Source organism: Heptranchias perlo, chromosome 4 (assembly GCF_035084215.1).
Source record: "Heptranchias perlo isolate sHepPer1 chromosome 4, sHepPer1.hap1, whole genome shotgun sequence".
NCBI classification, from domain to species: domain Eukaryota; kingdom Metazoa; phylum Chordata; class Chondrichthyes; order Hexanchiformes; family Hexanchidae; genus Heptranchias; species Heptranchias perlo.
In genome coordinates, this window is record NC_090328.1 from 40090323 (window position 1) to 40102757 (window position 12435).

Consider the following 12435-nt stretch of genomic DNA (forward strand, 5'->3'; position numbering starts at 1 on the left):
TCCAATCCAGCCAATTACCGCCCCATCAGTCTACTCTCAATCATCAGCAAAGTGATGGAAGGTGTCGTCGACAGTGCTATCAAGCGGCACCTGCTCACCGATGCTCAGTTTGGGTTCCGCCAGGACCACTCGGCTCCAGACCTCATTACAGCCTTCGTCCAAACATAGACAAAAGTGCTGAATTCCAGAGGTGAGGTGAGAGTGACTGCCCTTGACATCACAGCAGCATTTGACCGAGTGTGGCACCAAGGAGCCCAAGTAAAATTGAAATCAATGGGAATCAGGGGGAAAACTCTCCAGTTGCTGGAGTCATACCTAGCACAAAGGAAGATGGTAATGGTTGTTGGAGGCCAATCATCTCAGCTCCAGGGCATTGCTGTAGGAGCTCCTCAGGGCAGTGTCCTAGGCCCAACCATCTTCGGCTGCTTCATCAATGACCTTCCCTCCATCATAAGGTCAGAAATGGGGATGTTCAGTTCCATTCGCAGCCCCTCAGATAATGAAGCAGTCCGAGCCCGCAACAGCAAGTCCTGGACAACATCCAGGATTGGGCTCATAAGTGGCAAGTAACATTCGCGCCAGACAAGTGCCAGGCAATGACCATCTCCAACAAGAGAGTGTCTAACCACCTCCCCTTGACATTCAACGGCATTACCATCGCCGAATCCCCCACCATCAACATCCTGGGGGTCACCATTGACCAGAAACTTAACTGGACCGTCCATATAAATACTGTGGCTACAAGAGCAGGTCAGAGGCTGGGTATTCTGTGGCGAGTGACTCACCTCCTGACTCCCCAAAGCCTTTCCATCATCTACAAGGCACAAGTCAGGAGTGTGATGAAATACTCTCCACTTGCCTGGATGAGTGCAGCTCGAACAACACTCAAGAAGCTCATCACCATCCAGGACAAAGCAGCCTGCTTGATTGGCACCCCATTCACCACCCTAAACATTCACTCCCTTCACCACCGGCGCACTGTGGCTGCAGTGTGCACTGCAGCAACTCGCCAAGGCTTCAGAGACAGCAATTCCCAAACCCGCGACCTCTACCACCTAGAAGGACAAGAGCAGCAGGCACATGGGAACAACACCACCTGCACATTCTCCTCCAAGTCACACACCATCCCGACTTGGAAATATATCGCCGTTCCTTCATCGTTGCTGGGTCAAAATCCTGGAACTCCCTACCTAACAGCACTGTGGGAGAACCTTCACCACACGGACTGCAACGGTTCAAGATGGCGGCTCACCACCACCTTCTCAAGGGCAATTAGGGATGGGCAATAAATGCTGGCCTCGCCAGTGACGCCCACATCCCATGAACGAATAATTTAAAAAACCACAGTTCTAGCATAACCTCCTTGCTCTTATATTCTATGCCTCGGCTAATAAAGGAAAGTATCCCGTATGCCTTTTTAACCACCTTTATCCACCTGTCCTGGTACCTTCGGGGATCTGTGGACATGCACTCCAAGGTCCTTTTTGTTCCTCTGCACCTCAGTATCCTCCCATTTATTGTTTACTCCCTTACCTCGTTTGCCCTCCCCGAATGAATTACCTTACACTTCTCCGGATTGAATTCCATTTGCCACTTTTCTGCCCACCTGACCAGTCCATTGATATCTTCCTGCAGGCTACAGCTTTCCTCCTCATTATCAACCACATGGCCAATTTTTGAATCATCAAATAGGTGGTCTTGATGACTGAAAGAAAGAATGTGGAGTTTGAAGCTCAGCTTATGAACAGACAGTGCACCACTTCGGTGTTCTGTTTGGTCTACTGGGAGGGGGACAGAATTGAAGGCTAGCATTCTTGGTTTTTGGTGGGTGGCAAACAGAATGATTCAATCTTGCTCATGTTAAGCTGGAGAAAGTTTTGGGACATCCAGAACTTGATGTCTTAAGCTGTTTCTTCTGTATTGATACAGTATCTAATTAACCTGATGAAAGTTAAAGATTGGAACAGGACTAACGAGAACTTTTGTTTTTCAGTATTCATGCGTGGTCATTTGATTAGGATACAGAAAGGGCAACTGATTGATGAGTGGTTCCCTCTCAGTTCGCATTTTCCTCTAAAAGGAATTGAGCCTGGTTCTCTACGTGTAAGAGCACGATATTCGTTGGAAAAAATCATGCCAGAAGAGGAATACAGTGAGTTCAAAGAGGTATTACATTTCTTTGTTTTCAGTGCTCTGCATGTTCTTTGATTCAAAATTGCAGAACACTAAGAATTAGCCATCAACATCTATCAAATATAAAAAATCGTGTGTCCTGACGACATTCCTAAGGAATCATTCACACCTGTAGGTGGCTCCGTGATCTTAACATTTCATGATGGGGCCTGAACAAAAAAAATGTAATCTAATTTTTGGAAACCAGCCAGGTGGGAAAGAAAAAAAAATCAAAGAGAATTATTTTAAAAAATGAAGTGCATGTTTTTAAAAAAAAATGATTGCCTTCAGAAAAACTTTTTTAAAAACTCCAAAATGAAACTGAATAAACGGCCCTTTAAATTTCAATACACAGAACAGAACCAACAACCAACCTAACATCTCAAAAGAAACTTCTACCTCCCAAAGTTTAAAAAAAAATTCCTGGATTCCTCAAAGCTTGACTAGTTAGCCAAAGAAACACCCAACTGTGCATAGAAGTGCAGGTTACGAACCGCGCCTCCCAGCTGAGACATAAATAATGACACTGACGCCCAAATGAACTCCTGTGTCTATAACCAAATTCAGCTCAAACAGCCCTCACTGCCCAGGCTGAGGCACAATGTCCTCCTTCTCCCTTTACCTGCTCTCTTCTCCTCCCCATTCCACCACTTTCCTAAATTTTGTTCTGTCTACAGTGCCGCTTTTAAATTTTCTTCTGTCTGATGTTCCCACCCTCAGCTCGAGGGGATGAATGGCCTACTTCTGTTCCTATGTTTAATTTTTAATTCCTCACTTGCCTCAAGTGTTTTCTTTCTGTTTTACCAGATATAGTGACAGCTCCTGGCGGAGTCTCCATTATTTAGTTCTGGTATTTCTTTTCCTCTGGTGCTTATGAGACTGGATGCTGCTGGATTTAGCTTAAGATAGAAAAGTGGCCAGTTGATAGATTGGAAGTAGATTTTGGTTAACCAGCTGTATATTTTTAACCTTGAATGTACCACCGATGAATTTATTCATCCAGGCACACTTTGGGGTCTGTAAATGAGTATACTTATTGATCAGGAGCTCCTTCCATATCCCATGAAGCATTAGCAGTTCCCCTTCCACATTTAGTTTAAATTAATTTAAAAATCAGTTTGGCCACTATGTAGTTAAGTCATGCAACCAACAACTTGCATTTATCTTGTGCCTTTTGAAGTGGAAATAGCCTCAAAGTGTATCTTTGAAGGAAGAAACTGGATGCTTAGCCAAAGGAGGAGGGTTTTAAAGGAAAGGGAGGTGAAGAGGTTTAGAGAGGGAATTCTAGTGTTGTGCCTAGGTGGCTGAAGGCACGACTGTCAATGATGGGATGAAGTGGGGTGGGGGTGGGGGGGGGAATGCACAACAGCCCAGAGTCAGAGGAATGGAGAGTTTGGGGGTTGGGATGTAATGCTTGAGATTACAGAGATGGGAAGGGGCATGGCCAGGAAAGAATTTAAAGAAGATGATGAGTTTAAATTTGAAGCACTGGGGGACGGTGAGCCAATGTAGATTAGCAAGGACTGAAGTAATGGGTGAGTGGGACATAGTGCAGGATAGGATAAGAATAGTGCAGTTTTGGGTGAGCTGTAGTTTTCAAGGGATGGTGTATGGGAGACCAGACTGGAGAACTTTGGAATAGTCGTGTCTGGAGGTGACAAAGATATAGATGAATGTTGCAGTGGCAGATGGGCTGAAGTAGGGGTGAAGGTAGATGATGATATGGAGATGGAAATAGATGATCTTTGTGATGGTGAGGATATGTGGTCGGAAGTTGAGCTCAGGGTTGAATAGGATGCCGAGGTTAGGAACAGTCTGGTTCAGCTTGAGACAATGGCTGGGTAAAGAAGTGGAGTCAATGGTCAGGGTACAGACTTTGTGGCAGGTGGCGAAGACAATGGTTTTAGTCTTTCCAATGTTTAGCTGGAGGAAATTGCAGCTCATCCAAAACTAGATGTTGCACCCAGAATCTCTGGATTGAGAAGGGGAAAGTCAATCTGAGTTCCCAAAAAAAATCTTCATACCCTCAACGACCACATGAAAATAGGAATCGAGTTATTCCAAAGGGAGGTGGAATCACCTGGGACATTGTCATTAAAGAAATTTAAATAATCGGTGTTTTTGCACCACTGCTATCATCTTGGAAAAACAACTTATTGAGGCCTTGCCTGGTGTACTTCAATCCAGCGGCTCTGGTTAATGCCAGCTTCTGACATCAAATTTGTGTTATGGATCCTGCCCAGATCTTCACATCAGACTTAATTAACTTCCATCATTGCATTATTCCTCCACAGAATTTTAAAATCTAATTAAACTTTTTTTTAAAAAGTGTTCTTATTGAAATTATACATTTGTAAGAAATTCTGTTAAAATAAATTAAAAGGTGCGTTGCGTTTTATTAAATTTATCATCTTCAAATATTTCATTTATTTCAGCTTATTCTTCAGAAAGAATTCCATGTGATATATGCCTTATCCCATGTGTGTGGCCAGGATCGCACATTACTGGCTAGCATTCTACTGAGAATTTTTCGGCATGAGAAGCTTGAGTCACTGTTACTACGAATACTAAATGATAGAGAAATTAGCATGGAAGGTAGGCTTATTGCTTAATCACTTACTATTCGTTATAGGTTGCTTATCGGATTAGATACATTTGTTACATATATTTATTTGATCAGTGTAAAGCACTTTGAGATATCCTCCTGTACATGAGGTGTGCTATTAAATATGCAAGTTCTGTTGCATTTTCAACTAAGTCTGAATTAGTTTTCCACTACTTTAATGACTAAATCCTAGCCATCACAATTTTACTGGTACAGCTTGCTGCTCCTGTTCCATAGCTCTCAGCTGAGTGAGGTTGACTCTTTTTACATAATAAGAAATAGGAGCAGGAGTAGGCCATACGACCCCTCAAGCCTGCTCCGCCATTCAATAAGATTGTGGCTGATCTTCTACCTCAACTCCACTTTCTCGCCCTATCCCCGTATCCCTTAATTCCCTTAGTGTCCCAAAATCTATTGATCTCAGTCTTGAATATACTCAACAACTGAGCATCCACAGCCCTCTGGGGTAGAGAATTCCAAACCATCTGAGTGAAGAATTTTTTCCTCACCTCAGTCCTAAATGGCTGACCTCTTATCTTGAGGCTATGACCCCTAGTTCTAGACACTCCAACCAGGGGAAACAGCCTCTCAGTATCTACCCCATCAAGCCTTCTTATAATCTTTTATGTTTCAACGAGATCACCTCCTTCTTCTAAACTCCAGAGAATATAGTCCCATTCTACTCAATCTTTCCTCATAGGACAACCCTCTCCTCCCAGGAATCAATCTAGTGAACCTTCGTTGCACTGCCTTTATGGCAAGTACATCCTTCCTTAGGTAAGGTGACCAAAACTGCACACAGTACTCCATGTGTAGTCTCACCAAAGCCCTGTACAGTTGCAGGAAGACTTCCTTACTCTGGTACTCCAACCCCTTGCAATAAAGGCCAACATACTATTTGCCTTCCTAATTGCTTGCTGTACCTGCATGTTAACTTTGTGTTTCGTGTAAAAGGACACCCAAATTAATAGTTTCTCACCATTTTAAAAAATGTTCCGTTTTTCTATTTTTCTTACCAAAGTGAATAACCTCACATTTCCCCACATTATACTCCATCTGCCACCACCTTGCCCACTCACTTAACCTGACTATATCCCTCTGCAGTCTTTTTGCATTCTCCTCACAGCTTACTTTCCCACCTAGCTTTGTATTGTCAACAAACTTGGATACATTACACTTGGTCCCCTTAACTAAGTCATTGATATATATTGTAAACAGCTGAGGCCCAAGCACTGATCCTTGCGGCACCCTATTGGTTACAACCTGCCAACCCAAAAATTACCCACTTAGTCCTACTCTCTGTTTTCTATCTGTTAACCAATCCTCGATCCAAGCTAATATATTACCCCCAATTCCATGAACCCTAATCTTGTGTAACATCCTCTTGTGTGGCACCTTATCAAATTCCTTTTGAAAACTGATATACTACTTCCACTGGTTCCCCCTTATCTACCCTGCTGGATACACAGTCAAAAAAAAACTCTACTAGATTTGTCAAACACAATTTCCCTTTCATAAAACTATGTTGACTCTGCCTAATCATACTATGATTTTCTAAGTGCCCTGTTACTATGCCCTTACTAATAGACTCTAGCATTTTCCCTACTAATGTCAGGCTAACTGGCCTATAGCTCCGTGTTTTCTCTCTCCCTCCTTTCTTGAATAGCAGGGTTGCATTTGCTACCTTTCAATCCACTGGGACCATTCCAGAATCTAGGGAATTCTTTAAGATCAAAACCAGTGCATCCACAATCTCTGCAGCCACCTCTTAAAACCCCAGGAAAAGAGACCATCATATCCAGACGATTTGTTGACTTTTAGCCCCATCAATTTATTGAGTACATTTTCTTTACTAATATTAATTACTTTAAGTTCTTCACCCTCTTTAGACCCTTGGTTCCCCCCTGCTGTTTTTTGTGTCTTCTACTGTGAAGACCGATACTAAATATTTGTTTTACATCTCTGACATTTCCTTATACCCCATTATAATTTCTCCTGTCTCTGCCTCTAAGGGACCCATGTTTACTTTCACCAATCTCTTTTTACATGCAGAAGCTCTTACAATCTGTTTATATTTCTTGCTAATTTACAATCATTCAGTTTTCTCCCTCTTTATCAATTTCTTGGTCATCCTTTGCTGATTTCTAAAATCCTTCCAATCCTCAGTCTTGCTACTTTTTTTGGCAACATTGTAAGCCTCTTCTTTTAATCTAACACTATCCTTAACCTTCCTAATTAGCGACGATTGGATCCCTTTTCCGGTGGAGTTTTTTTTATTCATTCATGGGCTATGGCAAGGCCAGCATTTATTGTCCATCCCTAATTGCCCTTGAGAAAGTGGTGGTGAGCCGCCGCCTTGAACAGCTGCGCTCCGTGCGGTGAAGGTTCTCCCACAGTGCTGTTAGCTAGGAAGTTCCAGGATTTTGACCTAGCGACGATGAAGGAACGACGATATATTTCCAAGTCGGGATGGTGTGTGACTTGGAGGGGAACGTGCAGATGGTGTTGGTCCCATGTGCCTGCTGCCCTTGTCCTTCTAGGTGGTAGAGGCTGCGGGTTTGGGAGGTGCTGTCGAAGAAGTCTTGGCGAGTTGCTGCAGTGCATCTTGTAGATGGTACACACTGCAGCCACGTGCGCCGGTGGTTGAGGGAGTGAATAAGGTAGTGGATGGGGTGCCAATCAAGCGGATTGCTTTATCCTGGATGGTGTCGAGCTGCTTGAGTGTTGTTGGAGCTGAACTCATCCAGGCAAGTGGAGAGTATTCCATCACACTCCTGACTTATAGAATCATAGAATCATAGAAGTTACAACATGGAAACAGGCCCTTCGGCCCAACATGTCCATGTCGCCCAGTTTATACCACTAAGCTAGTCCCAATTGCCTGCACTTGGCCCATATCCCTCGATACCCATCTTCCCCATGTAACTGTCCAAATGCTTTTTAAAAGACAAAATTGTACCCGCCTCTACTACTGCCTCTGGCAGCTCGTTCCAGACACTCACCACCCTTTGAGTGAAAAAATTGCCCCTCTGGATCCTTTTGTATCTCTCCCCTCTCACCTTAAATCTGTGCCCCCTCGTTATAGACTCCCCTACCTTTGGGAAAAGATTTTGACTATCGACCTTATCTATGCCCCTCATTATTTTATAGACTTCTATAAGATCACCCCTTAACCTCCTACTCTCCAGGGAATAAAGTCCCAGTCTGTCTAACCTCTCCCTGTAAGTCAAACCATCAAGTCCCGGTGCCTTGTAGATGGTGGAAAGGCTTTGGGGAGTCAGGCGGTGAGTCACTCGCCGCAGAATACCCAGCCTCTGACCTGCTCTTGTGGCCACAGTATTTATGTGGCTGGTCCAGTTAAGTTTCTAGTCAATGGTGACCCCTTGGATGTTGATGGTGGGGGATTTGACGATGGTAATGCCATTGAATATCATGGGGAGGTGGTTAATAGACTCTCTTGTTGGAGATTGGTCATTTGCCTATCACTTGTCTGGCACAAATGTTACTTGCCACTTATCAGCCCAAGCTTGGATGTTGTCTAGGTCTAGCTGCATGCGGGCATGGACTGCTTCATTATCTGAGAGGCTGTGAATGGAACTGAGCACTGTGCAATCATCAGTGAACATCCCCACTTCTGACCTTATGATGGAGGGAAGGTCATTGATGAAGCAGCCGAAGATGGTTGTGCCTAGGACACTGCCCTGAGGAACTCTTGCACCGATATCCTGGGCCTGAGATGATTGGCCTCCAACAACCACTACTATCTTCCTTTGTGCTAGGTATGTCTCCAGCCACTGGAGAGATTTCCCCCCGATTCCCATTGACTTCAATTTCACTCAGGCTCCTTGGTGCCACACTCTGTTGAATGCTGCCTTGCTGTCAAGGGCAGTCACTCTCACCTTACCTCTGGAATTCAGCTCTTTTGTCCATGTTTGGACCAAGGCTGTAATGAGGTCTAGAGCCGAGTGGTCCTGGCGGAACCCAAACTGAGCAGGTTATTGGTGAGTAAGTGCCGCTTGATAGCACTTTGCTGATTGAGAGTAGACTGATGGGGCGGTAATTGGCCGGATTGGATTTATCCTGCTTTTTGTGGACAGGACATACCTGGGCATTTTTCCACTTTGTCTGGTAGATGCCAGTGTTGTAGCTGTACTAGAACAGCTTGGCTAGAGGCACAGCTAGTTCTGGAGCACACGTCTTCAGCAGTACAGCCGAGAGGTCATCAGGGCCCATAGCCTTTGCTGTATCCAGTGCCCTCAGCCGTTTCTTGATATCACGTGGAGTGAATCGAATTGGCTAAAGACTGGCTTCTGTGATGCCGGGGATCTCGGGATGAGGCCGAAATGGATCATCCACTCTGCTCTTCTGTCTGAAGATGGTTGCAAACACTTCAGTCTTGTCTTTTACACTCAAGTGCAGGCCCATCCCAACGGAACAGCTCCCTCTTTCCCCAGTGCTGTTGCCAGTGCCCCATGATTTGAAGCCCCTGCTTTCCACACCACTCTTTCAGCCACGCATTTAACCATCTAATCTGTTTGTCCCAATGGCAATTTGCATGTGGCTCAGGTAGTAATCCAGAGATTATTACCTTTTGAGGTTCTGCTTTTTAATTTGGACCCTAGCTCCTTAAACTCCCTCAGCACAACCTCATTCCTATTTCTGCCTATGTCGTTGGTTCCTACGTCGACCACGACAACTAGATCCTCCCCCTTCTGCTTCAAGTTGGTCTCCAGCTGCGAGGAGATGCCCTTCACCTAGCACGGGGCTGGCAACACAGCCTGTGGGACTCCTGGTCGCGGCTGCAGAGAACAGTATCCCCCTGACTATACTATCCTCTAACACTACCACATTCTTTTTCACTCCCCCCACTTGAATGTACTGTACTATGGTGCCATGGTCAATTTGCCCATCCTCTGCAGTCTTTGTTCTCATCCATACAGGAGCAAGTACCTTGTACTTGTTGGACAAGGGCAAAGGCTGAGGCTCCTCCACCACTGCATCTGGGGTCCTTTACCTGTGTGACTTGCTGTCGCATCCTCCTGTCCCTGACCACTAACCAAATCTAAACGACTACCTAACCTAAGGGGTGTGACTGCCTCCAGCCTCAGTGTCCAGGTAACTCTTTTTCCCCTCCTTGGTGCATGACAATGTCTACACCTTGGATTCCAGCTCAGCAACTCTGAGCCGAAGTTCCTTGAGTTGCAGATGTGGTTCCCTGAGATAACGCTGCTCTCCACAAACTCCCACGTGCTGCAGTTACGGCACACCACCTGCACTGCCATCTCTATCTAACCTTGTTTTATTTATGCACTGGAAGGTGTCCTTCATTGAACTGTGAGCTATAAACTTGGAACAGTAAATACCATTGGTAAGATCAATCTCAGCCTTTGCACAGGACAGGACACAAGTCAAAATTGTATACCACCAAATTTTCTAGGCTCAGTTTTACTTCTGAGCAGATGTCCTAGCACCAAACAAAATAGTGTCCAACTTCATTGTTCACGCCAACCCACCTCCCTCAAATCCATGTGGAAGGCACTTGTACCCAGTACTTGGGTCCAGGAGACATTCAGCACAGGGGTCCCATCTATATATTTCTGGGTGGAAATCCTGCGTTTTTGTAGTATGGTCCAGGCTATCAGTTGGTGACAATTGTGACCAAGTTAGATGGGCTGTCTGTATAATTGCGCAAGTGCATCAGATCAAGAAAGGGACTGCTCTTAATACGTTGCGGTTCCCAAAAAGTCAAGTGGATGCCTTCCCACTCTTGGTCTCAACTGGTTCCTTCATGTGAAACCGCTCAAGTTGGTAACATAACTCATAACTCTGGTCATTCGGACAGTATGTTTAGGAGACTGACTGGCTGCACTAGTTTTGAAGAATATCTGCTTTTACATTGGCACTTGGCACTGTTAGCACAGGTACCTTGGATTCAGTTTTCTGGCAAGGCTATCGATAGAATGCTTACCTTCACCCTTTCCTCAACCCCAGAATGTTCAGGATATGCCTATCTATTGTAACAGGACTTCTCAGATGTGTTGCCTGCATATCTGTCTATACTTGAACAGCTTGCTCGTGAGAGTTCCCTATCAAGAGACCACCCAGGCAGTTGCCGAGCAGTTGCTTGCCATGTTCCAGGAGCTGAGCTTCAGTATACATCACAAGAAACCTTGTTTCAAGCCAAATCTATGTTGTGATCACTATTATTTCAAATTTACAGTGATAACTTGAATTCCAAAACATAATATAAAACTAGGTGGGGTAGTGGACTCCGAGGAGGCACCCCAGAAATGACAAAATGAGTTGGACAAAATATGTAAGTGGGCAGAACAATGGCAGATGAAATTTAACGGGTGGCACATAGGTTCCATAAATAGTATTTAAATAGCTACGGATTAAATGGAAAGGAATCTAGGAGCCTTAGTAAAATTAGCAATTAATGTGTCCAACCAGTGCATAATAGCAATCAACAATGCCAGTAGAACATTGGACTATATAGCTGAAACAGTAGATTACAAGTCCGAGGAAATTGTCATCAAACTTTAACGTGGTTTGCACAAACCATAGCTTGAGAGTAGTGTGTCCAGTTCTGGTCCCCGAGACCTATGGGAGATATTCAATTGGATGCTACAATGGAGGGACTTTGGGGTCTTCCTGGAGGAATGAACTGAGATGGGCTGAATGGCCTTCCTCATCTGTATTATCTTGTGCCATCAACAGGCTCCAATTATCAACAGTATGTTTTTAGCCCTGAGTCATTTTCAGACTTTAATACAAGGCAAATCAGTACATCTCTAGACAGCTAATCTTGTATGTTAACATTGTTGGGAGTTAGTATGCTTTAACAAAGGTGAGCATGGTTTATGATTGGAAGCAGTTTTTTTTTCAGCTGGAAATTTCTGAGTCAACCAGATGTCAAAAATCCATTCAACAAAATAAAAAAACATTTTTTACAAACTTTTTCCCACGAAGTAGTTACGAAGTAGTTACGAAGTGTTCATTATTGAGATTAAGGGTTTGGTGAAATTTTACCTTGCAAAAGCAAATATAAGAATTCAAGGCAGGATCCCACTCCCATCCTGTCTTTTCTGCCCTCCCTGGGTTTAGAATTGGCAAAAAGTGACATCTCTACATTTTTAACATTATTTATATGACTTTCCTTCAGATGAATCCACCACTCTCTTCCGCGCCACAACCTTGGCAAGCACGCTTATGGAACAATACATGAAATCAACAGCAACGCCGTTTATCCATCATGCTCTGAAAGAAACCATCCTAAAGATAATGGAGAGTAAACAGTCATGTGAGGTAAGATACTGGACTACAATAAAGGTTGCAGTAGTGAGGGCTAAACCAATATATTTATGGGTGCATTTACACTACAGTTTTAATATCACTGAGAAGCATTTCCCACTTTGCATCAACACTTAAGTTGTAGTATATATCTGGAGTTAGGGCCCAACTTGACTTCAGGCAGAATCTGTACAAGATTCCCTAGAGGAGGAAATCTTGACCTCTTTCCATTCCACATCATATCAAGTATAAATGCAATTCATTGTCAAACCACATGTAAAAAGTGACCAGGGAGTGCCTTAGACCTCCTGGGAAATTTTTAACACTAAGCCTCAATTTAAATGTTTGGACAGTGCAAACATTAC

The 12435-nt window shown here is 44.0% G+C and overlaps 1 protein-coding gene across 2 annotated transcripts in view; it reads left to right on the plus strand.

Moving 5' to 3' along the window:
• Positions 1-12435, plus strand: part of LOC137320874 (ras GTPase-activating protein 1-like) — a 175399-nt gene that overhangs the window by 118251 nt on the left and 44713 nt on the right. For both annotated transcript variants that reach the window (XM_067982807.1, XM_067982806.1), the window contains exons 16-18: positions 1994-2166; positions 4608-4767; positions 11943-12085. In XM_067982807.1, the coding sequence (XP_067838908.1) occupies positions 1994-2166; positions 4608-4767; positions 11943-12085 (476 nt within the window). The remainder of the gene's footprint in view (positions 1-1993; positions 2167-4607; positions 4768-11942; positions 12086-12435) is intronic.